This window comes from Bos taurus, chromosome 7 (genome assembly GCF_002263795.3).
Source record: "Bos taurus isolate L1 Dominette 01449 registration number 42190680 breed Hereford chromosome 7, ARS-UCD2.0, whole genome shotgun sequence".
Classification (NCBI taxonomy): Eukaryota; Metazoa; Chordata; class Mammalia; order Artiodactyla; family Bovidae; genus Bos; species Bos taurus.
In genome coordinates, this window is record NC_037334.1 from 43851850 (window position 1) to 43879610 (window position 27761).

General features: G+C 58.9%; 2 protein-coding genes across 5 annotated transcripts in view; one reads left to right on the plus strand and one right to left on the minus strand.

Moving 5' to 3' along the window:
- On the plus strand, positions 1-26278 carry APC2 (APC regulator of WNT signaling pathway 2). Of its 3 annotated transcripts, none has more exons than XM_002689175.7 (15): positions 1-283; positions 6910-7068; positions 7208-7298; positions 7392-7572; positions 8395-8503; positions 8627-8743; positions 9319-9396; positions 9552-9650; positions 10140-10530; positions 11322-11417; positions 13922-14061; positions 14404-14481; positions 14622-14738; positions 15030-15244; positions 19197-26278. In XM_002689175.7, exons 1-15 carry the CDS (start codon positions 110-112, stop codon positions 24103-24105), a joined length of 6954 nt encoding a protein of 2317 aa, XP_002689221.6. In that variant the 5' UTR covers positions 1-109; the 3' UTR covers positions 24106-26278. The 3 variants fall into 3 exon arrangements, with proteins under 3 accessions (XP_002689221.6, XP_005209384.4, XP_005209385.2); XM_005209327.5 differs by having other exon boundaries at positions 8630-8743; XM_005209328.5 differs by lacking the exon at positions 1-283 and adding an exon at positions 3758-3995.
- The window catches only part of C7H19orf25 (chromosome 7 C19orf25 homolog), a 5011-nt gene continuing 3485 nt past the window's right edge, over positions 26236-27761 (minus strand). For both annotated transcript variants that reach the window (XM_024994054.2, NM_001075380.1), the window contains one exon: positions 26236-27665. In XM_024994054.2, the coding sequence (XP_024849822.1) occupies positions 27439-27665 (227 nt within the window). In that variant the 3' untranslated portion in view covers positions 26236-27438. The remainder of the gene's footprint in view (positions 27666-27761) is intronic.

Here is a 27761-nt window from a genome sequence, read left to right on the forward strand (position 1 = left end):
CACACCACCCCTCCCAAGTCCTCAGCCCTCGAGACCCCCGCCGCCTGCGCGAGTCCTCCAGGCCTCCCCTCTTTAGCCCCCTCGGCTTTAGAGACCCCCGCCTGCCTGGATGTGTGACCCCGCTCCGCCCCTTGCTCCGCGCAGGCGCAGACGCCCTGGTCCGCTCCTCCCACCCCACCCCCAGCAGTCGAGGGGTGGGGCGCGGGCTGGTGGAGGTGGCCACAGCTCCATGGGGCTCCTGGGGCTGCTGAGCCTGCTGCACTCGGTCTTCTTTGGGGACCAGGTAGGCCGCGGGGATCCAGGTCTAACGGGTGGGGTCTGGCCGTTGGCGCGGCTGGGGCGCGTAGAGCCGCAGCCGGGAATGCAGTGAGGACCGCGAGGACTGTGGTCGTGGCATCAGGAGGCACCGGGGCACGCGCAGTGAATCTCCGCGGGTCTGGGGTCTTGCGCGATCGCTGTGGAGACCGTTGCCAGGGAAACCGCCTCAGGTCGTTCGCAGGGCTAGAAGCCCCTCCCCCGCGCCGCAGTCAACCTCCCCCGACTCCCGGGTTTGCGCAAGCGCGGTCACTCGTGCCCAGCCTAAAGCCTCTAAGAAAGACTCCCTCCAGACCCCTCCTCATCGAGCGGACCAGGAGACTGGAGGGAGAGGGAGGCTGCGGCGGGGGCGAGCTGTGCCGAAGCTCGTCAAGCACAGGCGGGTAGAGGGACATGCCACGCTCCGTGCCTTTCCAGGCCTCAGTTTCCCCCTCTGGACGCCAAGCGTATGACTAACATCACCCACGCTGATGTTAATACTAATGTCCATCCCACCGGGCCCGAGCGCTTTGCTACCTCTGACATCCGAATCCTGGAGCCATCATTCCCTCCTTAGGAGGAAACTGAGGCTGGGGGATGCAGCGGGGAGCCCCCAAGGTCATGCCTAGAGCTGGGCTGGAGCCTGAGCCCGGAGCGGATACGCCCGCATGTGACACAGCCAGGAGGCCGGCGGGAGCTATCCATGGTGCTGACGGGCCGCGCGCCCGGCCCCTCCACTCCCGGGAAACTGAGGCCCAGAACCGCGGTCAGGCGACTGGGATTCGGGGACGCGGCCTGGCCCGGCCGGCTCCACCCCTCTCCCACCTCCAGTGGCATTTTCTCCTCACCTGTCAGGGCCCTGTTCAGTCACCCAGCCTGAGCCCATCTCTGTGGTCTCATGACCATCTGGTGTCTTCCTGTTCCCATGCCCCCATGATCCAGCTCCGAGTCAGGGGCCACTTCTGGTTCCGTCTCCAGCCCCTGACACAGCTGAGGCTCAGTAGGGGAGGGCAGAGAATCAAGGGGGCAGAGATGCTCGAGGTCAAGCTCAGAAGGCCCAAGAGTGAACGGACCAAGTGCTGGGGTGGGGGTGGGGAGAAGACAGCCCTGTGCACTAGGAGGTGCAGATGATAGCAGGGATGGAGACTGGGAGGGGACCCCCCTCAGACCTGGGCACTGCTTCTCAGCACCTCCCAAGACTGAGCCTGGGGTTCTGGGAGCCTCTGAGGGTTACGAAGGCTCTTGTGGTTATAGAATTTCCAGTGATGCCACATTCTGGCTGTGCCTCAGAGATTTACAGGGTCAAGTCTTGGGCGATGTCAGAGACATGATGTTCCAGAGGCTTGGGGACAAGGGCATTTTGCCTTGGGGTCTCAGCCCTCAATACATCGGCCACCTGATGCAAAGAGCTGACTCACTGGCAAAGACCCTGATGCTTTGGAAGTTTGATGGCAAAATGAAAAGGGGGAGGCAGAGGATGAGATGGCTGGAGGGCATCACTGAGTCAATGGACATGAGTTTGAACAAACTCCAGGAGACAATGAAGGACAGGGAAGTCTGGTGTGCTGCAGTCCATGGGGTCGCAAAGAGGCAGACATGACTTAGTAACTGAACAACAACAATCTAGCCCTCATGTGCTCTAGCCTTCCAGGTCAAAGACACACCCAGAGTGGTGAGAAATGCCCAGGGAGGATCTACTGGGACTCCTGCATGAATTTAGGCAACCTGCTCCCTGCCCTGAGCCTCAGTTTGCCCCGTGTATGAAGATAGGACTAGTCACTGGACCCTCCAAGTCCCTGCCAGCTCTAATGTTCTGGTTAAGGACAGTGCTATTTGAAACTGGGTGGGGGAGCTAAGACTTCATCCCATGGGAGTGGGGGCAGTGATTCTCCAACCCACCTCCCAGTGAACAAAGTGAGAAACTGAGGCCAGAGAGAGACGTGCCCAAGGTTGTACAGGGGAGTCAAGGTGGAGCTGAAGCCGAGGCCCTGGGCTCTGTTCTCTCCCCACCCCCACTCAGCCCCAGGACTCCTCTATGGGGACTGCCCTTGCTCTAAAGGCCTCATCATTTTCCTGGTCCAGCCCCACCACCCTCTGTCCTCTGTGGCCCCACCAGAAGCCTGTATGCCTCGAGTGGGCTCTGATTTTCCCTAGTTCCAGGCATCAGACCTGCTGTTTCCTCAGCCTGGAAGGCTTTTCCCTTCCTTGATCCCATGCCCAATTCTGATTCATTCTGAAGGGACCCAGCACCCATGTCCTCTTCTCAGTGCAGCCTTCCCAGCCTCTGGAAGGACTTCTTCTGCCTGCTGCACCCCCTTCTGAGCCCTGTAGGCTGGGGACAGCAATGTCCAGCTCTAGAGGCTCTGGGACAGTCAAGGTCTGTGTCCTCTCAGGGCCCTCAGCACTGTCGTCCCAGGATGGGGCACACGGGGCCTCCTGCAACTCACCCAACAGGAAACAACGTGGTCCTTTTGTCCTTGGCTGCCCCTCCTGTCCTGGCCTTCCTCGCACCAGCCCTTGCAAGGGCTGCAGCCACCTTCCCATTTTACAGAGAGAAATGGGAGGGTCTCCAGGTGAATGATTGTTTGCTCTGGTCTCCCAGCCAGGAGAAGACGGAGGCAGGTCCTGAAGCTGTGTCTTGTGGCCCTAGTGCTTCCTTCATAGCTTTGGGCACCAGGCAGCCTGAGCCGCAGCTACAGATTCGGCTTCTGGGTGTCAAACCCTCAAGTGGCCCCCAGGGACTCATTGAGGATCTGATACAGCTGGGGATGGGTACTTTGGGGACCCCAGACCTACCCCTCCTCCGGCTTCCCTTATGCAAGGCTGAATTGTGGATTCCACCTGGGACAGAGTCAGAGAGATTCAGAGAAAGCCAGGGATAGAGGAATGTGGGGAGGGATATGGAGTCACGGAGGCGCTGACACACTCTGCCAAGGAAGCGGGGAGAAATGCAGGGTCCCAGGTGCATGCCTGCCCATCCCCCAGCTCACCTCCCTATGCTAGTCAGGACCCTCGAGGCCCTCCAGCTGTGTCCCAGCTCTGGCCTGCCCTGACCCATCGGAACAAGGCCAGGCTTGATCCGTGGGGAAGGGCTTCCTGCCCCACCGTCCCTGGGCTGCCCTCCCTCCACCCTGAGATTCTGATGTAACACCCAGGACTGGATGCTTTACTCTCAGATTCTTCAGATTCAGCCACTTCTAAGAGCAGGTTCTAAGAGGCCATTTCGCCCCGAAATGGAGTGGAGGACAAGAGGTCATGGTCATTGGGGCGTTCCCTTTCCTTAGAGGGGTTCACCCACACACATACACACACCCCCTGAACCCTAGCGAAGGCCCGACGCCCCGCAGCCAGAGGCGGTCCCCGCCCCGGGCCGCCATTGGCTGTTGCCATGGCACCAGCCATCTTCCCGAGCCGTCATTGGCCGCCGCGCCTGCATCCGTCCCGCATCCTCCCCCGCTCGCGGTGGTCTCGCCCAGCGCCCTGAGAGGCGGCGCCGCCTGTCGAGGCCCAGACCGGGCTTTGTCCGCCCTGGAGCCCCCTGCCAGACCCGCCGAAATCCCGGAGCCCTGGAGCCTGGGCCCCGCGGCCGCCCCAGCCCTGGAAGACTGGGAGCTTGGGAGGGGCTGGCGTAGCTGCGCGGAGGGAGGAAGACCCAAGCTCACAGCACTGCACCGCAGCCAGCCCAACCCCAATGAAATAGAGTAAGCGGACGCCTTCCTTGGGTGGAGGGCAGGGAGGGCAGCCTTCGCCTCGCCAGGAGTCTCCATCCTTTTCTCTCTGCCTTGCCTGTAAATACACAATGTGGAGACTCCATTTCTTCAGGGTGGAGCCGGAGGAGAAACTGTGTCCCAGGGAGCTGGACGTCTGCGTCGCTGCAGCTGGTCCCATGCAAACACCCACCCACAGGTTTCAACACCCAGGCCTCCCAGAGCCTGCGGGCTGGCCAGTGTGCCTAGGGGGATGCTGCTGCGTCCCTCTGGGTGTCAGCTGAATCAGAGGAAATGCGGCCCCTTGCTGCTCATTCAGACAACCCCCCAGCTGTAGGTCCTTTCTTATTGGTGATGGAGATGTCTGATGCAGTTCCTCGAGGCAGCCTGGGATGAAGGGCAGGCAGGAGGGCTTCCAGGAGGAGGCTGCACTGTGAGGGATGGCAGGAGTCAGGAGAGGTAGTCTGGGCAGGAGAACTGCATGTGTCAAGGCCTGGGGTGGGGGGAGAAAGAGCTGCCAGTGGCAGTGACGTGGGGCCTCTGTGAAGGAGTCACAGCTTATGCTGAAGGCCCCGGGGAGCCCTGGAGGCATTGGCGCAGGGGAGAAATGGAGTCCAGCTTGTGATTTTCCAAGTTCCCTCTGACTGTGTGAAAAGTGGATCGTGGGAGGCTAGGAAGGGGCTGGTGAGGCTGCCCTGAGAGGGTCCCTCCAGGGCAGAGCTTGAGGTGGGTGATGGGAGTGTGGGGTTAGAGACCCAGGTTGGGATGAGAGGGGGGAGCCCGGGGGGTGGCCCAGCTGCCAAGTTCAGTCTGATGGGGACACAGCAGTAACTACTGAGTGTGAGGGGGGTGAAAGGTCTGAAGTTCCACTGGGCCATTCCAGAAAAGCTCATGAGGGCAGCCTGGGGAGGGGGCTGCAGGCAGGGCCTGGGTTTGGGGAATGGGAGGATTATGCCTGGGACTACTGCTCCCCCCTGGGTGGGCACGTGTGGTGGTCTCTGCCAGGACACAGGGCCCCCGCTGGACCCCAGGGGTCTCACTGCAACTCCAGTCCATCCTGATGCCCAGCTGGGACCCCTGGCTGAGTCATAGGCAGGATCAGTACTTCGGTGGAAGGGGAGGCTGTGGTCTTCGGGCACCAGTCTCCCCCACCTGGCATGCTGTCTCCTGTAGGACTGTCCTGTCTGCCTGTCACTTGTGGTTTGCTCCATGACAGCCATCCCACCTGGCCGTCTAATCTCCCACAAGACAGGCCTGGCAGATCGAGTTCTCCCCATTTGTCAGATGTGCAAACTGAGGCCTGCAAAGAGGGCGGGGCTGGTATACCTCCAGCACTGCCTGGACTTGTGAGCACTTGCAGGGCAGTGTCTGAGTTCCATGCATGCCTGGTATATCCCCCTTGGCTCAGCTTCTCTCTCTGGGAACAGTCTAAGGGTGGTCACTGAGACTCTAGGCTCAGGACTGTGACAAGGTGTCAGATGACAGGGCCAGGCATGCAGTAGATCCTCTGAATGATTAGAAAGGACTGACTCCATGTCATGCCTGGGGCCAAGCCCCTGCACCGCTACTCCAGGCTCAGCTGTGCCCTTGGGATCCCTAGGGTGAGGGGGTCTCCTTGGTGAGGGAGAGAGAGGAGAATGAGTGAAAAAGCGAATGAATGGGTGCGGCCAGGTGGGAGAGGGGGAGGGGAGGGGGCAGGTGCGTGGCCCCCCCTGCCGTGGGCAGGGGTGGCTGACTGATTGACTTGGGGAAGGGGCTCCTAGGGAGGAGGTGGCAGAGGAGATGGGCTGCCATTGGTGTGCCTCAGACAAAGGCGGAGGGAGGGGGCATGGGCTGATGGGAAGGGAACAAAGAGGGAAGGGGGCTGGTGGTGGGATTGCACCGTCAGGAGGGCCAAGCCGAGGGAGGAGGCACTGGCCAGCTGGACAGACGGAGGAGGTTGGGCCAAGTGAGGAAGGACAGCCAGACACACAAAGAAGCAAGCACTGGTGGCCATGTGCTGGGGATGGGGCAGGAGGCCCCGGGGGCCAGAGGGGCTAGCAGAGGGCTGACCGGAGGGGCACCGGGCCCAGCAGGGAGGTACTCTGGATCCAACTGCTGCTTGAATGGGTGTGGGGGCTGCAGGTGTCCAAGTTCCAGACCCCTAGGTGACCCCCATGGTTCTGGGTCTCTCTAACTGTACAGTTGCCAGGGCTCCACCATCAGCTTGTCCACCACTTTCTTAGAACCTTCATGGCATTCTTATTGTCCATCATCTGGACCAGCTGGCAGTCTGTCCACCCAGCCTCTGGGCAGTTGTGCTCATTCAGGAGAAGGTCTTGGTTTATCATCTGTCTGTCTGTCTGTCTCTGTCTGTGTGTCTGTGAGCCTGGTGGCACTGGGCTGGAAAGCCCACCTGCAAGTTTAAATTGTCAGATTGGGGACTACCTCGGTGGTCCAGGGGTTGAGACATATGGCCTTGAATGCAGGGGGTGTGGGTTCAATCCCCAGTTGAGAAACTAAGGTCCCACGTGTCATGGATGTGGCCAAAAATTAATAATAATAATAAAATTAAATTGTCAGGCTATCTGTCTGTCTAGCTGGCTGTCCGTTTGTGTGTCCAGAAGCCCCCACAGTGAGGGCCAGCATCTGTCTGTGTGTCTTGTCTATTGGTCACTTTGGCTGTCTGTCTGAAAACCTGTTCAATGGCTCTGTCCCTCTGTCTCCTGTTGTCCCGGCCTGCTTGTGTCTGTCACTCCATCTGCCAAGTCGTCTGTCCCCCAGACTCCCTGGGCCAGCACCATCCTGCCTGCAACATCCAGCCACCCTGCCTGAGACCCACCCAGGGCTGGGTGGGAGGGCCAGAACCTAGGTCAGAGGCTGCACCCTCCCCAGACCCTTAGATGATCCCTCTCTCCCGTGGCCCCAGGCACTACAGGCGCTGAAGATGACGAGCTCAGTGGCAGCCTATGAGCAGCTGGTGCGGCAGGTGGAGGCCTTGAAGGCCGAGAACAGTCACCTGCGGCAGGAGCTTCGGGATAATTCAAGCCACCTGTCCAAGCTGGAGACAGAGACGTCGGGAATGAAGGTGTGAGGCGAGGCGAGGCGAGGCCTTCAGCGCAGGGACAAACAAGGCATGGGTGGGCAGGACGAGGGCATCTAACAGATGGCCAGACCTGGAGCTCCCAGGCCTCACCGACCACTGTCTTTCCTGCCTCCATTTTCAGGCGGTCCTGCAGCACTTACAGGGCAAGCTAGAGCAGGAGGCCCGTGTGTTGGTGTCCTCCGGGCAGACTGAGGTGCTGGAACAGCTGAAAGGTGAGGCACTGACCTGGGACTTCCTCTGAATACTGCAGGGAGGGGAGGAAGGGAGAGGTACTTATTTTCACCTCTCTCTCCATGCCCACCAAGCCCTGCAGATGGACATCACCAGCCTGTATAACCTCAAGTTCCAGCCCCCAGCTCTGGCCCCTGAACCCACTACCAGGACCCCTGAGGGAAGCCCGGTGCACAGCTCTGGGCCCTCCAAGGAGAATTTTGGGGAGCTGAGCCGGGCCACCATTCGGCTCCTAGAGGAACTGGACCGGGAACGGTGAGATGGGGGGGATCTCCACCCACCTTGTGAGCCCTCCTGCCCTGCCCCCACCCCACCCCACCCCACCCACTGTCCCCAGGGGGGCTGGTACCTCAGCCCCCTTCCCTGGCCCAACTGACCTCAACCGGAGGACAAAGAGGAGGGGGGTGTTCCTGCTGAGGGGAAGACTCCTGGGAGACGTCCCCAGGGGTCCCGGACACACAGGCATTGCCAAGGACAGGGCTGTGTCCGGTGCCAGGGCTCAGAGTCAGGCCTGGAGCCAGGGGGACTCAAGGCAATCTTTATGGAGAAAGGGCTGCTGCCCAAGAAACCTGGGCCTGAGGCCAGGAGGAGGCAGGGTCTGGGTGCCTAGCTCAGCTGGGTCGTGTAGGGTCAGGTAGAACAGCTCTGGAGCAAGCTGGAGTTAACTCTATGCTTTGCTGTCTGACCTCAGGCAGGAACCCTAGCCCCTGCTAGCCTCAGACTTCTGCCCTGTAGAATGGGAATAACAGTGTCTCCGCACAAGTCATGAAGAAGTCTGAGCCTCAAGTTTACCCTGTGTAGGCTAGAAGGTGATTATCCAGTATTGGAGAGGTGTTAACCTCCTCAGAGCCTTTCTCCGAGGATTACAGTCTACAAATGAGTTGCCTTTTTAACTTTCAATTAATTTCTGCACCCCATCCCCACCCCAGTCCCGGGAGTGCTATGGACGCTGAGATTTTGCCACACTGACTTTTTTAACATGACACCCAAGAAGTGATCATTAATATCAGGGTAGACAGCACATAAGCCTCGGCTCCCGCCCTGAGAGCCCGTGCCCACCAACCTGCCCTTCCCCAGGTGTTTCCTGTTGAATGAGATTGAGAAGGAGGAAAAGGAGAAGCTCTGGTATTACTCGCAGTTGCAGGGGCTATCTAAGCGCTTGGATGAACTCCCGCACGTGGAGACGGTGAGCTCCCTGGGTTGCCCCGGGGTCGACAGGGCCCCGCCTATGGCGGGAGGCATAGAGCGGAGGTGGAGGCCTCTCCCTCTCCCGGGAGCCCCCTCACCGGGGCCCGTCCGCTCCTCCCAGCAGTTCTCAATGCAGATGGATCTGATCCGGCAGCAGCTGGAATTCGAGGCCCAACACATCCGCTCGCTGATGGAGGAGCGCTTCGGCACCTCGGACGAGATGGTGCAGCGGGCGCAGGTACGGCGCGGGCGGGGCAGTGGGCGAATTAGAGCGCAGATCTTGTGGGAGGAGTCTGGGTTAGAGGGCGGGGTTATATGCCTGAGGGCGAATCAGAGAGCAGAGGCTCCTGTGGGTGGGGCCTGTCGCAGGTGGCAGAGCCACAGCTAGAGCGGGTTGTGAACAAAGCCAGAGGGGGCTTAGGCCGGACCCAGCACAGAAGGCAGAGTCCCCGGGCGATGGGGACGGGGCCGACAGTGCGAGGAACTGAGTCTGAACAAGACTTGGGCGTTGCCAGTCAAATGGCGGGACCAAGTCAGAAAGTTGAGTGTGCCTGGTGGGCAGCCAGGGGTCTAAGTTTTGAGCGGGTCCAGAGTCCGGGGGTTAAGGGTGGGGCCAGGAAGTGAGTGGAGACAAGTAACTGGGTGGGGTTTAGAGTGGGAGGGCCACATTAAGGAAGAAGCCCAGGGTCAGAGCCCAGGGTGGGGCTATGACAGTGGGTGGGGCCGATTTGAGCTGAGGGTGGGGCCATATTGGGACGTGGGCGGAGTCGGGACGGGTCAGGATTTCCACAGCATGCATTTTCTCCCACTCAGATCCGTGCTTCCCGTCTGGAGCAGATCGACAAGGAACTGCTGTCCGCGCAGGACCGAGTGCAGCAGACCGAGCCCCAGGTACCAGGGGGGCGGAGCTAGGGCCCTAGTGGATGACGACTGCCAAGGCATTAAGGGGACCCCCAAGACCCTGCCCCCACTACTTTGTCATGGCAGCCTGAGAGCTTTGTATGGTGCCCCTGGGCGGAAACTACAGGCCTGGCGCTCTCCCACAGGCCTTGCTGGCAGTGAAGTCGATGCCCATGGACGAGGACGCTGAGAATGAGGTCCCCACGCACCCTGAGGATGGTGCCCCTCAGCCAGGCAACAGTAAGGTGAGGGGAGTCCAGGTCGGGGGATGCTCACAGGCGAGGTGGAGGGATGGCGGTGGCTTGGTTGGGATACATAGTGAAGTGGGTCCTGCACCCCTACTGCATTTGAAGGCCCTTCCTCTCCAGGCGGCTATAAAGCTTATCCAGGTGTGGGAGGATCGCCCTGAGGTGGAGTGCTTGGTGAGGCTGGGTTGTAGTCTGGAGCCTGGCGTAGGTGTGGCTACCTGTCCTGTAAATTTGGAGGGCATGCTAGACTTAAGAGTACCCGTGATACCGGTGGGGTGGGCCTTTGGCCCTCACGGACTGGGGGCGTCTCTGCAGTAGCATGTATGTGTGTGCTGTTCTCTGGGAGGATGCAGGGTGAGGGTATTAGGGTGAGCGAGGGCTAACATGATGGGACTCCCTTGTTTAAGGGGAGTCCCCAGAAGCTGGGGGACTGTCCCTGGCTGGGAAGTGCAGCCTCCCCACCCTGACATCTCCTGCCTCTCGCAGGTGGAGGTGGTCTTCTGGCTCCTGTCCATGCTGGCAACGCGGGACCAGGAGGACACGGCGCGGACGCTGCTCGCCATGTCCAGCTCACCCGAAAGCTGCGTGGCCATGCGCCGCTCAGGCTGTCTGCCGCTGCTGCTGCAGATCCTGCACGGCACTGAGGCCGGGGCCGGGGGTCGCAACGGGACCCCCGGGGCTCCGGGAGCCAAGGACGCGCGCATGCGTGCCAACGCAGCGCTGCACAATATCGTCTTCTCTCAGCCCGACCAGGGGCTAGCACGCAAGGAGATGCGCGTGTTACACGTGCTGGAGCAGATCCGCGCCTACTGCGAGACCTGTTGGGACTGGCTGCAGGCCCGGGATGGCGGGCCTGAGGGCAGCGGCACTGGTGCTGGTGAGTGTGCATCCTGGGCTCCCCGAGGGGCAGGGCAGCACCCTGGGGTGTCAGGGGCCTCTGGCTTCTCCTGGGCACCTGCTTTGTGCCTGGTGCTGGCTGAGGTCTCATGGGAACCTGGGAAGATAGACTGGCGAAGGGACAACCAGGAACAACCCAGGCCGCGGGATAGATGTTCAAGAAACCATGGATTGTAGGCAACCCTCCAAACGTGAGTGCGGAGTTTGAGATTCCTAGCTTTGGTGGCGGAGAAGGCAATGGCACCCCACTCCAGTAGTCTTGCCTGGAAAATCCCATGGATGGAGGAGCCTGGCGGGCTGCTGTCCATGGGGTCAGCGCTAAGAGTCGGACACGACTGAGCGACTTCACTTTCACTTTTCACTTTCATGCATTGGAGAAGGAAATGGCAACCCACTCCAGTGTCTTGCCTAGAGAATCCCAGGGACAGGGGAGCCTGGTGGGCTACCGTCTATGGGGTCGCGTAGAGTCGGACACGACTGAAGCAACTTAGCAGCAGCAGCAGCAGCAGCTTTTGTGGCTGATTGCAAAGTTAATATCCGATGCTGAGCACCAGGCTGAGTGAGGCAGGTCGCTCCTTGTTCACTTTAGAGGTTCTGTAAAGGAGGCCCCTCTGCTCCAGGAGTGACTCCCACAAGCCCAGCGCACAGCACTTTCAAAAACTCTGTGGTTTTGGCAGGCCTGCAGAGTGCAGACCACAGGGAGGGGCGGGGACCCACCAGGTCACATCTCCGGGAGTGGGAGGGCTCTGACCATGGTCCTCGTGCCCACAGCGCCGGTGCCCATCGAGCCACAGATCTGTCAGGCCACCTGCGCCGTGATGAAGCTGTCCTTTGACGAGGAATACCGCCGAGCTATGAATGAGCTGGGTGAGTGTCCCTCATCAACCCCCGCCTCTGATCTGGTCCAAGGTCTCCAGGCCTCCTCCAGTGCAGGGCAGGCTCTGGGCCCTAGTGGTTCTGGGACTCAGACAATGGGGGCAGGGCAGGGAAAGTCAGGAGCTGAGGTGAATTGAACCTACCAGTAGTCAGGGCAGGGCGACCCTGTGAAATTTTAGGTTTGGGAATATTACATCTTTTTCCTAACGAAGGTCAGTTGAAATGTTGGAAACAGAAATACCAAGGGTGCAAATGACATTCGTCTGCTCTGTTTTACTCTAATTAATACAAAATAAGGCACATACTTCTCACCTGGCAGGTGGTCGGAGCACTCAGAAGTTCCCTAAGGTCTCACATGGTCCGACATCGTGGGGTGAGGGGCGGGGGAGCAGCTGGGCGCAGCCTTTCTAGGGCAGGGCGGGGGGCATCTGGAGCAGTGGCCACTTTACAAGAGCGCATAGCTCTTGAGGCTTTCCTCTCTTGGCTGTTCCACAGACCCCTGGGGGAGGGGGTCTGTGGAGGCCCTCCAGGAGGCCTGAAAGGTCACCTGTGTTGATGAAGTTAAGATATGATTTGCCTTTTCCCCTCTTGTGGGCATGGTGTGTTCAGTGCAATTTAACAGGCACATAACAACTCTGAGGACCCCTGGGCTGTGCTTTCTGGGGTTATAAGATTTCTCCGTTTTAATTTATAGTATGGTAAATATTTGTTATAGGAGTATAGTTGATTTATAATGTGTTGGTTTCAGGTGTAAATTGATTCAGCTATATATATATATATTTTTATTCTTTTCCATTATGGCTTATCACAGGGTATTGAATATAGTTCTCTGTGCCATAGAGTAGGACCTCGTTGTGCATCCATCCTGCACATAATAGCGTACATCTGCTAACCCCAGCCCCCCACTCCGTCCTTCCCCGTCAGCAACCACAAGTCTATTCTCTGTGTCTGTGAGTCTGTTTGGGAGATAGGTTCATTTGTGTCATATTTTAGATTCCACATAAGTAACATCATATGGCTTTTGTTGTCTTTCACAGAAAATCTCCAGTTGCATTCATGTTGCTGCAAATGGCAATATTTTGTTCTTTTTTTGTGGCTGAGTAATATTCCACTATATGTATATATGAGTTCCTGGGAGTGGATTTTTAAGAAGCAAAAAGGCTTTGGATACCCTCCTTAACTTTGAATTATGTATCTCAACATTTTTTTCAAATTGTAGTAAATTATATATAACATAAAATTTACTGTTTTAACCATTTTTTAAACAATTATTTTTATGGAAGGATAATTGTTTTACAGTATTGTTGGTTTCTGCCATATACTGCCATGTATGAATCAGTCATAGGTGTGTGTGTGTATATATATATATGTATGTCCCCTCCCTCTTGAACCTCCCTCCCACCTCCCACCATTCTAACCATTTTAAATCATATTTTCTCAAACTGAAACTCTGTCCCCATTAACCTCTCACTCCCTCTCCCCCAGCGCTAGCCCCTGGCAACCAAGAGCCCACCCTGTGTGTGTGTGGATTGGCCTGTTCTAGATGTTTCCCATAAGTGGAATCACATCCTGTGTGTCCTTCTGTGTCCACTTCTCTCACTCAGCAGCATGTTCTCAGGGTCCATCCACGTGGTAGTGAGTGTCAGGGCTTCTCTCCTTTTCAGGGCTGAGTGATGCTCCCGGGTGTGGAGGGACCATATTGTGTTTATCCATCATCTGGTGATGGGCACTTGGGTTTTGTCCATCTTCTGGGTATCGTGACTCATTCTGCTGTGTACACACATACAAAGGGTCACTTTGGAAGCTTGTGGGTTTGTGTTGCCAAGCCGCTCCCCAGGGTGGCCCCCACTGGTGTGCTCATGAGCAAAAACGCTTCACAGCCCTGAGAAGGATCCCATTGCTGAGCGAGGGGAAGGGCCGTGTGTGTCTGGGTTCCTGCACCTTTTGACCATCACCCTCCACATTCATGAGAACCCTGTGTCCTAGTGAACAGAAGATTGTGTGTGTGGGCCATCAGCAACGGCTCCTGAGCATATGCCATCTGGTCCGTCCTGGGGACGTGGCGGGGCACAGCCTTCCGCCCTGCCCTCAGTGGTTCTCCGTCTAATGGTTTTGAGGCTTCTTGTTTGGGAATTTGGGGGCCTTCCCTGAGGAAGTGACTCTTGAACAGAAGGGGACCCAGGAAACTGGGTGGACAGTGGGGAAGAGCACCTGGGCAGAGGGAATAGTGCATGCAAAGGCTCTGCAGTTGGACCAAGTGTGACTGGAAACTGAGGGTGGAAAGGAAGCAGGCGTGGAGGCACAGGGCACTGGGGGAAGGCCCAGCCTGCCAGCCAGCCATCTGGAGGAGGTGTCCTCAGAGTCGGGCTTCAAAAGTAGGTTTAAGGAGAGCAGATTGGGGGTGGAACAGAAGGGAGGGTGTATAGTCGAATGACCTGTGAGGCGGGATGGCTGGGGGCATCCGACCACCCTTGCGCTCCCGGGTCCCCCTACAGGTGGGCTGCAGGCAGTGGCGGAGTTACTGCAGGTTGACCATGAGATGCACAAGATGACCCGGGACCCTCTCAACCTGGCCCTGCGCCGATACGCTGGCATGACCCTCACCAACCTCACCTTCGGGGACGTTGCCAACAAGGTGCCTGGGTGGGTGGGTCGGCCTCACCCGGCCCGGAGCAGCGCTGAGCTGTGGGACAGGCGGGGAGACTGTGGCCCAGCTTCTCCCTCGACCAGCGTCCTCTTGGCCATTCTGCCCTGTGGACTGGGGGGCCTCTGGGCTGTGGATGGAGGGCTGGGGGGAGGCCAGTGTTTGCATCTGCCTGAGCCTCAGGCTCATCTGAGCAATGAAATGACTGCTCCCCTCCCTCCATGGTGGTGAAGATGGGGGTGGGGTTCAAGCTCCAGCACATTGCAAGTGCTTGCTTAACACTCGCCCCACCTGTCCTCCCTATATGGCATGACTTCCCTGTGCCCCCCACAGGCTGCACTGTGCGCCCGCCGGGGCTGCATGGAGGCCATTGTGGCCCAGCTGGCATCTGAGAGTGAGGAGCTGCACCAGGTATCAGGAGGCTGTGGGAACACTGGGGGGCGGGGGAAGGTGGAGGGCATCCCCTGGGCTTTGCCGTGTGCCAGCTGCTTCAGGCCTTAAGGGTGGGAGCCTGGCCCAGGCCCACCCTGCCTGCCCTGCCCCGCCCCCAGGTTGTGTCTAGCATCCTGCGCAACCTGTCCTGGAGGGCCGACATCAACAGCAAGAAGGTGCTGAGGGAAGTGGGCAGCATGACTGCCCTGATGCAGTGCGTCCTGCGAGCCACCAAGGTGGGCATCGGGTGGGTGGCTGAGGGGCGGGGCAGCCAGGGCAGTCAGGAGGCCCCTCCACCTAGGGGGAAACCAAGTCAGACAACCCACTGCTTGGTAATGGGCCCACACCTGGGGCTTCCAACATTGCCGCTCAGAGAACCTGTCATGGCTGATTCCATTACTTGTTAGTTAAATTTGAAAATGCATCTGGGTACCTTATGTGGGTGCCTCCGGGGAGAGGGCCTGGTGAGTAGGATGTGTCATCCCCCCCACATTGTTGACCCCCTGCCACTCCTGCCCCGCACCCAGGAGTCCACCCTGAAGAGCGTGCTTAGCGCCCTGTGGAACCTCTCGGCGCACAGCACGGAGAACAAGGCGGCCATCTGCCAGGTGGATGGTGCCCTGGGCTTCCTGGTAAGCACACTGACTTACAAGTGCCAGAGCAACTCGCTAGCCATCATTGAGAGCGGTGGTGGCATCCTGCGCAATGTGTCCAGCCTCATCGCCACCCGCGAGGACTACAGGTCAGCTGGGGGCAGGGGAAGGGGATGGGAGGGAAGGGAGTAGGGAATGCTGGGGTCAGAGGAATGAGGTGTGGGGGGCACTGGGGTGGGGCTTGGGGAAAGAAGTGGCAGGGGGAAGGAGAGGGGGTGCTGTGGGGTGGAGGAAGGAGGTGTAAGGGGCACTGGAGCAGGGCTGGGGGTAAAGAGGTGGGGGAGGGAGTGGGGGTACGGGGGTGGGGCTGGCAGCTCCCCCTCTGCAGTAAACTCCCGGGGGAGCCTTGCCTTCTCCTGCCAATGAGTCATCTAGATGACCCCCAGGTGCTATTTTTAGTATAAATACATCCCCAATACTGCATGGGATATACTTGTACTACATTTTAAACTAGTTTTGTAGAAATAAACATAATATTCAAGTAATAATAATAATACTTGTTATTTATTAAAATGTTATTCACTATGTAATAAGTAACTTACTAGGTAACATTAACAATAAGCAATACTTCAATATGTGAACAGAGATAACTTTTAAAAGTATATCCCAAACTCTGCATGTGATATACTTGTACTAAATTTTAAATTAACTCAGTAAAAATATACATAATTTTCTAAATAACATTAATAATAAATACTTGCTCTTTATTAAAATATTCATTAATATTAAGTAAAACAATACCTATTCTTCATTAGCATATTTATTTCCTACTATGTAACATATTGGATACTTATACTGAATTTTAAATGAATTTATTAAAATAAAAATGCATCATTTTCTAAACAGCAATAAAAACTTATTATTTATTAATATCACTTATTAATATTACTAATAAGTAATGCTTCTGATGTATGAAAGTACATAACTTTTAAAAAGTATATGTCTCAGTATATCCCAAATATTGCATGGGATATACCTGTGCTGAAGATTTTATTAGTTAAAACATTAAGAAACAACACTTAGATTTGTTTCCTTTTAATACTATCTGTGTGTGTGTGTGTGTGTGCTTAGTCACTTAGTTGTGTCTCACCCTCTAGGACCCCATGGACAGAGGAGCCTGGTGGGTTACAGTCCATGGGATTTCCCAGGCAAGAATACTGGAGTGCATTGCCATTTCTTTGTCCAGGCTCCCAATCCAGAGGTTGAATCCACCTCTCCCATATTGGCAGGTGGATTCCTTACCACTAGCGCCACCTGGGAAGCCCCCAATACTATTTTCAGTATATCCCAAATATTACATGGGATAAGTAAGTGTGTTAGTCGCTCAGCTGTGTCTGACTCTTTGCAACCCCATGGAGTATAGACCTCCAGGCTCCTCTGTCCATGGAGTTTTCCAGGCAAGAATACTGGAGTGGGTTGCCATTCACATCTCCAATTACATGGGATATACTTGTGCTAATGATCTTACCCCAGTAGAGAATTCCCTGGTGTGCTTTCATTACCAAGGGCCCAGGTTCAGTCATCCCTGGTGGGGGAAATAAGATCTTACAAGTCATGGAGTGGACAGAAAAAAAAGTCTTATCAAGCAAAATAAAACATTTCATCTACTACTAATGCTATAATAAATAGAAACAAAAACCTCTAGCATAGGTATATAATGAAATATACTACACACTACTATATGTAAAATAACAAGGACCTACTGTATAGCACAGTGAATTCTACTCAATCTAGTAGATGCGAAAAGAATCCAAGAAAGAATGTACAAAGGTATAACAGAACCACTTTGCTGTACGTCTAAAACTAACAACATTGTAAGTCAATTATACTCCATTATAGAATAAAAATTTTAATAAAATGAGTTAACTAAATTTCATTTTAAATGAGTATTATTAATGAATTAATAGTTTAATCAGATCAGATCAGTCGCTGAGTCTTGTCGGACTCTTTGTGACCCCGTGAATCGCAGCACGCCAGGCCTCCCTGTCCATCACCAACTCCCAGAGTTCACTCAGACTCAGGTCCATCGAGTCAGTAATGCCATCCAGCCATCTCATCCTCTGTCATCCCCTTCTCCTCCTGCTCCCAATCCCTCCCAGCATCACAGTCTTTTCCAATGAGTCAACTCTTCGCATGAGGTGGCCAAAGTACTGGAGTTTCAGCTTTAGCATCATTCCTTCCAAAGAAATCCCAGGGCTGATCTCCTTCAGAATGAACTGTTGGATCTCCTTGCAGTCCAAGGGACTCTCAAGAGTCTTCTCTAACACCACAGTTTAAAAGCATCAATTCTTTGGCGCTCAGCCTTCTTCACAGTCCAACTCTCACATCCATACATGACCACTGGAAAAACCATAGCCTTGACTAGACGGACCTTTGTTGGCAAAGTAATGTCTCTGCTTTTGAATATGCTGTCAAGGTTGGTCATAACTTTTCTTCCAAGGAGTAAGCGTCTTTTAATTTCATGGCTGCAGTTACCATCTGTAGTGATTTTGGAGCCCAAAAAATAAAGTCTGACACTGTTTCCCCATCTATTTCCCATGAAATGATGGGACCGGATGCCATGATCTTAGTTTTCTGAATGTTGAGCTTTAAGCCAACTTTTTCACTCTCCTCTTTCACTTTCATCAAGAGGCTTTTTAGTTCCTCTTCACTTTCTGCCACAAGGATGGTGTCATCTGCATATCTGAGGTTATTGGTATTTCTCCCGGCAATCTTGACTCCAGCTTGTGTTTCTTCCAGTCCAGCGTTTCTCATGATGTAGTCTGCATATAAGTTAAATAAACAGGGTGACAATATACAGCCTTGACGTACTCCTTTTCGTATTTGGAACCAGACTGTTGTTCCATGTCCAATTCTAACTGTTGCTTCTTGACATGCATACAAATTTCTCAAGAGGCAGATCAGGTGGTCTGGTATTCCCATCTCTTTCAGAATTTTCCACAGTTTATATTGATCCACACAGTCAAAGGCTTTGGCATAGTCAATAAAGCAGAAATAGATGTTTTTCTGGAACTCTCTTGCTTTTTCCATGATCCAGCGGATGTTGGCAATTTGATCTCTGGTTCCTCTGCCTTTTCTAAAACCAGCTTGAACATCAGGAAGTTCACCGGTCCACATATTGCTGAAGCCTGGCTTGGAGAATTTTGAGCATTACTTTACTAGTGTGTGAGATGAGTGCAATTGTGCAGTAGTTTGAGCATTCTTTGGCATTGCCTTTCTTTGGGATTGGAATGAAAACTGACCTTTTCCAGTCCTGTGGCCACTGCTGAGTTTTCCAAATTTGCTGGCATATTGAGTGCAGCACTTTCACAGCATCATCTTTCAGGATTTGGAATAGCTCAACTGGAATTCCATCACCTCCACTAGCTTTGTTCGTAGTGATGCTTTCTAAGGCCCACTTGACTTCACATTCCAGGATGTCTGGCTCTAGGTCAGTGATCACACCATCGTGATTATCTGGGTCGTGAAGATCTTTTTTGTACAGTTCTTCTGTGTATTCTTGTCGTCTCTTCTTAATATCTTCTGCTTCTGTTAGGTCCATACCATTTCTGTTCTTTATCGAGCTCATCTTTGCATGAAATGTTCCTTTGGTATCTCTGATTTTCTTGAAGAGATCCCTAGTCTTTCCCATTCTGTTGTTTTCCTCTATTTCTTTGCATTGATCGCTGAAGAAGGCTTTCTTATCTCTTCTTGCTATTCTTTGGAACTCTGAATTCAGACGTTTATATCTTTCCTTTTCTCCTTTGCTTTTCGCTTCTCTTCTTTTCACAGCTATTTGTAAGGCCTCCCCAGACAGCCATTTTGCTTTTTTTGCATTTCTTTTCTATGTACTGTTTAATAGTTTGATACTAGTAAAAGCTTTGGCACAAGTACATCCCATCCAATGTTTGGGATACACTTACACTATGAATTTAGCCCTGTTTTTGAAATTCAAAGTTACCTGGGCATCTTCTGTTTGGATTTTCCCCATCCGGCCGCGGAGGGTGGTGGGCGGTGTCCAGGTTGGGCGGGGCCTGATGCGCTCCGCCCCGCCTCCCGCAGGCAGGTGCTGCGAGACCACAATTGCCTGCAGACGCTGCTGCAGCACCTGACGTCGCACAGCCTGACCATAGTGAGCAACGCGTGCGGCACGCTCTGGAACCTGTCGGCCCGCAGCCCCCGCGACCAGGAGCTGCTGTGGGACCTGGGCGCCGTGGGCATGCTGCGGAACCTGGTGCACTCCAAGCACAAAATGATCGCCATGGGCAGCGCCGCCGCGCTGCGCAACCTGCTGGCTCACCGGCCTGCCAAGTACCAGCCAGCGGCCACCGCGGTCTCCCCGGGCTCCTGCGCGCCCAGCCTGTACGTGCGCAAGCAGCGGGCGCTGGAGGCCGAGCTGGACACACGGCACCTGGCTCAGGCACTTGACCACCTGGAGAAGCAGGGCCTGCCGGAGGCCGAGACCGCCTGCAAGAAGCCCCTCCCGCCCCTGCGCCACCTGGACGGCCTGGCCCAGGACTACGCCTCTGACTCGGGCTGTTTTGACGACGACGATGCGCCCTCCCTGGCTGCTGCCGCCACTGCCGCAGAGCCCGCCAGCCCCGCAGTGCTCTCCCTCTTCCTGGGCAGCCCCTTCCTGCAAGGCCAGGCGCTGGCCCGAGCCCCGCCCACCCGCCGAGGAGGCCTGGAGGTGGAGAAGGAGGCCGGTGGAGAGGCAGCCGTGGCAGCTAGGGCCAAGGCCAAGCTGGCGCTGGCGGTGGCACGCATCGACAGGCTGGTAGAGGACATCTCGGCCCTGCACACCTCATCTGACGACAGCTTCAGCCTCAGCTCCGGGGACCCTGGCCAGGAGGCCCCACGAGAAGGCCGTGCCCAATCCTGCTCACCTTGCAGGGGGCCTGAGGGGGGGCGGCGGGAAGCAGGCAGCAGCCGGGCTCACCCACTGCTGCGGCTCAAGGCAGCCCACGCCAGCCTTTCCAATGACAGTCTCAACAGCGGTAGCACCAGTGATGGGCACTGTCCTCGCGAACACTCTCGGCCCTGCTCGCTGGCTGCTCTGGCCGAGCACCGAGAGGGGCCCCCACGTGGTCAGGCGCGGCCCAGCCGGCTTGACCTCAACCTGCCTGGAGGCCAGGCTGAGCCTGAGGCCCGGGATGCCAAGGCCACAGATGCCCACGTGCGTACCATCAAGTTGTCGCCCACCTACCAGCACGTGCCGCTGCTGGAGGGCACCACTAGGGCGGGTGCGGGGTCCCTGGCCCCTGGGGCCCGGAAACAGGCCTGGCTGTCCACAGAAGGCCTGAGCAGTGTGCCTGAGAAGCTAGTGGTTGAGAAGGCACCCCTCTGCCTGTCCCGCTGCAGCTCGCTGTCCTCACTGTCCTCAGCTGGCCGCCCGGGGCCCAGTGAGGCTGGGGACCTAGATGAGAGCGACTCATCCCTGGAGGGGCTGGAGGAGTCTGGCCCTGGTGAAACAGAGCTGGATGGGGCCTGGCGGGGCCCAGGGGCCGCCTCCCTGCCCATGGCCATCCCAGCGCCCCAGAGGGGTCGGGGCCTGGGGGTGGAGGATGCCACGCCGTCCAGCTCCTCTGAGAACTGCGTGCAGGAGACACCGCTGGTGCTGAGCCGCTGCAGCTCAGTCAGTTCACTGGGCAGCTTCGAGAGCCCATCCATTGCCAGCTCCATCCCCAGTGACCCATGCAGCGGGCTGGGCAGTGGCACGGTCAGCCCCAGTGAGCTGCCTGATAGCCCCGGGCAAACCATGCCTCCGAGCCGCAGCAAGACACCACCGCTGGCCCCAGCACCACCGGGCGAGCGGGAAGCCACCCAGTTCAGCCTGCAGTGGGAGAGTTACGTGAAGCGCTTCCTGGACATCGCCGACTGCCGGGAGCGCTGCCGGCTGCCCTCCGAGCTGGACGCAGGCAGCGTGCGTTTCACTGTGGAGAAGCCCGACGAGAACTTCTCGTGTGCCTCCAGCCTCAGCGCACTGGCCCTGCATGAGCTCTATGTGCAGAAAGACGTGGAGCTGCGGCTGCTGCCCCCTGCCTGCCCAGAGCGCGGCAGTGGGGGAGGCGGAGGCCCAGGGCACCGCCGACGGGATGAGGCCAGTGGCTGTCTGGAAGGGCCGGCGTCCACCGACCAGGAGCTGGAGCTGCTGCGTGAGTGCCTGGGTGGGGCCGTGCCTGCCCGGCTCCGAAAGGTGGCCTCAGCACTGGTGCCTGGCTGCCGCACGCTGCCCGTGCCAGTCTACATGCTGGTGCCTGCCCCGGCCCGTGAGGACGACTCCTGCACTGACTCGGCTGAGGGCACTCCAGTCAACTTCTCCAGCACCGCTTCCCTCAGCGACGAGACCCTGCAGGGACCCCCCAAGGATGGTGGGCGTTTGGATGGGAAGAAGCCCGTGGGTCGTGCTGCCTCCACTAGGCAGTCTGCTGGGCAGCGGCACAGGGTCGGGGGCATGGGCCGGAGCACAGAGCAGCCCCGGGGGGCTGGCAGTGGCAGGGCAGGGCTGGAGCTGCCCCTCCGGCGGCCCCCGAGCACCTGCAGGGACACTGACAGCTCCCGCCCAGGCCAGGAGCACGGGGATGGGGCTCTGCAGTCTCTCTGCCTCACAACGCCCACCGAGGAGGCTGTGTATTGTTTCTATGGCAATGACTCGGATGAGGAGCCGGCCACAGCAGTGGCAGCAGCACCCCCACGGCGGGCATCTGCGATCCCCCGGGCGGTCAAGAGGGAGCGCCCGACTGGTGCCAGGAAGGAGGTGCAGGCTGTGCCCAAGGCTGCACCCAAGGCGGCACCGCCTGCCCGGGCCCAGCCCAGCCTCATTGCAGATGAGACACCACCGTGCTACTCCCTGAGCTCCTCCGCCAGCTCCCTCAGCGAACCTGAGCCCTCCGAGTGCATGGCCAGTCGGCCCCGGGTCCACAAGCCAGGGCTCACCAAGGACCTGGTCCCTGGGGGCAGGAAGGATGGCTGCCCCAGCCCTCGGGCTGAGGCAGAGCTGCTCCGGCGTTGCATAGGCTCAGCCTTGCCCAGGCGCCAGCCCCAGGTGTCCGGCCCAAGGCGCCGCCCACCCCGAGAGGCCCAGCCAAAGGCGCGTGCAGCAGAAGGGCCCCGGGAGCGCGGTGAGGAGGCGGCCAGCTCAGACCATGCCTCAGACCTGGACAGCATCGAGTGGCGTGCCATCCAGGAGGGTGCCAACTCTGTTGCCACATGGCTGCACCAGGCCGCAGCGGCGGCTGCACGTGAGGCCTCCTCAGAGTCTGATTCTGTTCTGTCCTTTGCAACAGGGCAGTCTGTGGGTTCCACCCTGCAGCCCACTGTGCATAGGAAGGGGTGTCGGCCAAGGGCAGAGCGCCAAGCGGGTGGTGCCCTGCGGCCAGAGAAACCAGAAGGGGCCCTCACCCAGCGCAGCAGCGGGCCGGAGAAGCCGCGTGGCACTCAGAAGGCCCCAAATGGGGTGCCGGCGGTGCTCCGGGGACATACAGTGATCTACATGCCCACCCCGGCCACCCGGGCACAGCCCAGAGGTGCCCCTGGTTCCCGCATTGTGGCAAGAAAGATGGGAGCGCTCAGCCCCGTGCAGCCGGCAGCCCCCACCAAAGCCCCCAACCCAGGGCAGCAGCGGTCTAGGAGCCTGCACCGGCCTGGCAAGATCTCAGAGCTGGCAACACTCAGCCCCCCGCAGAGAAGTGCCACACCACCAGCCCGCCTTGCCAAGACCCCATCGTCAAGTTCCTCTCAGACCTCACCGGCCTCCCAGCCTCTGCCCAGGAGGTCACCCCCTGCTGCCCAGCCTGCAGGGCCCCTGCCCGGCCCCAGGGCCTCCCCAGTGCCCAAGACTCCAGCAAGGGCCCTGCTGGCCAAGCAGCACAAGACGCAGAAGTCACCCGTGAGGATCCCCTTCATGCAGAGGCCTGCCAGGCGGGGGCCGCCGCCCTTGGCTAGGGCAGCCCCGGAGCCAGGCCCCAGGGGCCGGGTGGGCGCAGAAGGCGGCTCTGCAGCCCGAGGGGGCCGCCTGGGCCTGGTGCGCGTGGCCTCCGCCCGCTCCAGCGGCAGCGAATCCTCCGACCGCTCGGGTTTCCGGCGGCAGCTGACCTTTATCAAGGAGTCGCCGGGCCTGATGCGGCGCCGACGCTCGGAACTGTCCGCACCCGAAGCCACCAACCCGACCACCCAGGCTGCCTCGCCCTGCCGCGGCCGGCCAGCACTACCCGCTGTCTTCCTCTGCTCCTCGCGCTGTGATGAGCTGCGGGCAGGCTCCCGGCAGGCCCCGGCCCCGCAGCGGGCCCACACGGCCCGGCCCCGCCCCAGCGAGCGGCAACCTCGGCGCACCAGCTCCGAGAGCCCGTCCCGCCTGCCCGTCCGCACGCCGGCCGCCGGGCCCGAGACGGTCAAGCGCTACGCCTCCCTGCCTCACATCAGCGTGGCCCGCAGACCGGATGCCACCATCCCCGAACCTGCGGCGGATGCCACCCGCCGCAGCAGCGCAGGGGAGGCCGGGCCGCTGCCCAGGGTGGCCGCGCCGGGCACCACGTGGCGCCGCATCCGGGACGAGGACGTCCCGCACATCCTGCGGAGCACGCTGCCCGCCCGCGCCCTGCCGCTGCTGGGCTCCCCGCCGGAGGACGGCCCAGCCGGCCCACCACAGCGCAAGACCAGCGACGCCGTGGTCCAGACTGAAGACTTCGCGGCTGCGAAGACCAACTCCAGCACGTCCCCGAGCATGGAGAGCAGGGCGCCCCCCGAGGCCACGGCCGGCGGCCCCACCTCCCTTCTTGGCAGCGACGTGGACGGGCCGCCCTCCAAGGCGCCCGCACCCATCCCCTTCGTCCCCGCCAGCCGGCACGGCTCCCCCAGCCGCTCCGCCCGTGTCCCCCCTTTCAACTACGTGCCCAGCCCCATGGTGGCGGCCACCGCTGACTCCACCGTGGAGAAGGCCCCCACCCCGGTCCCCACCAGCCTCCTGGAATAGTGGCCGGGACTGGACTTCCAGAACATCTTCTCCTGGCCCAGGACCGTCTGGCTGCCCCTAGGGTGGTCCCAGGACCCGCCTGCCACCCCCAAACCCAGGGCCCCGCCCTCCGAGCCTCACCCCTGCCCACACGGGCCTCGCACTCCCGCGTAGACGCTTGCTTTTGAGCCGAGGCGGCTTCGGGAGGAAAGTGAGCTACGAGCTGGAGCGCGCGTCACCGCAAGGGGGCGCCCACGAAGCCCTGGCGCCCGCGCGGAGACCATCCTCCTGGCTAGGGCCGTCCTCAGCGGTGCCCTTCTGGGTTCCTCGCCCTGCCGGGCCCTGCATTAGCACCACACTTGCTCCCCTCTCCTCTGGGGAACGCATGGGGAGGAGGGGGCGGGAATGACAGTGCCCGCCGAGGTGGGGAAGGGGCTGGGAGGGTGGCGGCAGCAGGAGCCTGCCAGCCGAGGGCGGCGGCTGCGCATGCGCAAGAGAAAGCCTGTAATTACGGGCAGGGCCGGGTAATTGGTTAACTATGGCTTAGCTGGTTTGTTTGCGGTCTCGGCCTCAGCTGGGGGCGTGCGAGAGGGGCGTGCTGTGCCAGACAGAAAGGCCGCCCCAACCCCAGACAGACACGCGCAGGGAGCCTGGAGCACCCCAAAACTGGTCGGGGGAGCTGGGTACACAGGGCGTCCCCGCAGCCTTCGTAAGGAACCAGGAGAGGCAGGCGTGCCGGGAGCGCCGTGGCTGAGGAGAGCGAGAAACGGAGGGGAGGCCGGGGCCTAGCCACCGCCCGGTAGCCAGGCCTGGACTACGGGACCTGGATTGCGCTCTGCGGGAAGTGGTCCCCGCGGGCGCCTGCCTGGTCCCAGGTCTTTGCCTTTTCACCGAGTCTCCTGTTCTTTGGATCTGCGGGCTCCGTGGGGCGTGGCCTCCTCCCAGGGGCCAGCACACCTGCCCGAACAGCCGATCCCACTTCCCTGAGGAGCCCGGCTCTGCTCTCAGCCGCCCTAAGGATCTGCAGTCACACCGCCCTGCCGAGCTGCTCTGGGGGCCGGGAAGTGTGCCGGTTCCTGTCTCTTCTCTGGGAGGAGGGGAGCAGAGCCAGGTGGAGAGGACGTGCTGAAGGAGCCCTGCCTCTGCCCCCCTCGGACGCTGTGCTGCCGCTCCTTAAGATACACACGCTGCGACATCGCGTCCCGCAGGCCAGGGTTCGGAAGAAGGACGCAGGAAAGGCTGCACCACGTACTCCTCCTGGGGAGAGCGAGCCTGGGAAAGCGATGGGGACTGAGCAAGCGCTAGAACAGCCACTGCTGACCCTAAGGCCCCTCTCCAGGGCGGATAAGACACCTCTGCAAACGGCTGCTCCCATCCTATCAGCAGCCAGAAGGGGGGAGTGGCCTTCTGAGCTCCTTCTCAAATGTGGGGGCTGCAGAATGTTGCACCCCATCATCACAGGCGAGCCACCCCTGGAAATGGAGAAATGCTGCCAGCTTGCCAAGCTGTGGGGGCCTGGAGTGGAAGCCCCCGTACTGAGTCCCAGGCTGTGCTCTGGCAGCTGTGTGCCTGCTTCCCCACGTGGGCCGTGGGGAGCTACCTCTGGGTTCAGCAGGTCGGCTGCCATGACGGGGCAGAGGACCCTCCCGGTTGGCTGCCCCTTGCCATTCTCTCCACAGGCAGGGGCAGGGCCCGAGCCATCCCATCCTATCCAGCGCCCACCCTGCCACCTCCATCTATCACAGCAGCGGTCCACACAGCCGCTGGGCTGGTGGGAGCCCGAGGTCCTGATTAGAGTGGCTTCCTGGAGGAGGCAGTGCTGGCCACCGCTGGACAATCAGCCTGAGGCCAGAGCTTGGAGGAACAAAGTCCAAGGACCGCAAACACTCCTGTGAAGCCCTGACCCGAGAGACACAGGGCACCCAGGCCAGACCTCGGCCCGGAGCAGATGGACACTGCGAGCTGGGTGCTGACTTTGGGGCACTACCTCACCACGCTGCCGCAGCCTGAGCCTGGTTGTCTTGGCTTGTTCCCTCCCCGCCGTCTCCATCCCAGGTGCCACAGGACACCTGTAAATACGTACAGCCCCCACCTGTAAAGCCCCCACCTGTAAAGCCATCACCTGGCGGAAGGAGGCCGCAGAGCCAGGCGTCTCACTGCACCTTTAATAAACAGCTGTTGAATCGCGCTCCAACTGGCTGCACCTTAGTCTCCAGAGGGGTGAGGCAGGGTGGGGGTCAGGAGGGGGCTTTGCAGACCTTCCATCCGAGTCCATGTGCTGCCTGCATAGCCTCGCTCCCCAAAACCAAGTGTACTCGAGGTTGACACAGGGTTTGTTGTGTGCAAGAGTGCCCTCCCTTGGATGAGGAGGCTGCTCAGTGTCCACTGCTTCTTCTGGCGCCGCATCCACACTTTCTCAACACCTGGGCCCCCAAGTTTCCAGTTTTAGGGTCTCTAAGCGTGAAGCAGACACCTTTTTCTCCTGGGATATGTGAGGTCTCCTTTGTCTGCTGTGCGGGGTCCCAGCGCTGCCCTGAACTTTTGGGACCCTGAAAAGGAGGGGCCCATGGGGGGACTGTCGTCGAAGGTACTCAGTGGCCTCATCACCTCTGCTGCTCTGGTCTTCACGGGACTGGTTTTTTAGGGTGAGAGCCCTTTTCACGGTCCTCACCTGGCCCACTACCCACCTGTCTGCAGGTGAAGGTGGAAGGAGGGAGGACACTGGGTGAGAGCTGGGGCAGGGACTGCCTGCCACGTCCTCTCACGGTACCCCCATGTGACTGCATCCCACAGGTGACAGACAGACGAGAGCCTGCCCTGGGGGAGCGCCCAGGCCCAAGATGGGGTGCCAGGGGCCCAGAGAGGTGGCACTCACCCTGAGGGCCACTGCTCCTCACACAACCAGAGCCACCATGGGCTGGGGAGGACACTGAACACACACACTCTTCTGGAACCTCTGGGCCCCCACCAATTCACATGGAGATGGCAGAACCAGAAGGGTGGGTCCCACCAGCTCAGTCTGATTGGTCAGTGAAACAGGGTTGCCAGAGGAAGGGAGGGGAGGACGGATTGACGGCCCTGGGCCCCCGAGCCTCGAAGGAAGTCCAGTCTGTGCTCCTCAGGGCAAGGGGCCTGTGCACAACCCAGATCCCATCCTCAGGGAGGGGTCTATGCACAGTGAGGCCCCACATCGACTGGACAAGCTGTGAGCCCTGGAGTCTCTGGGTGCCAGGGCTTGCCTAGGCCGCAGAACAGAGAGCCAGAAATCTGCTTCTGGGACCCAGGGGCCAGATGTCAGGTGAGGTGTGCCAGGCCAGATGCTGAGTGGAGGACCCGAGGTTCCAGTGGGCCAGGTTATCCCAAGGAGGCGGCTGCAGTGCTGGGCAGAGCCACGTGGCCCACCTGGCTGATGTCCCGCTCCAGTTCCTCGCCCGCCTGCTGCAGGTCTGCACGCTTCTGCTCCAACTGGGCACCCGCCTGCTGCAGCCGCTGGTTCATAGCCACATAGATCCGGCTCTGGAAGTAGAGCTGCTCTCGCTGGGCTTCGGCATCCTCGGTTCTCCCAGAGGGGCCCAGGGGGTCTATGGATAGGACACGGCAGCATCACTGCCCGTTAACCAGAGGACTCAGTTTACCCTCCAGAGAAAACAATGGACTGGAGGGGACAGGTCACAGGA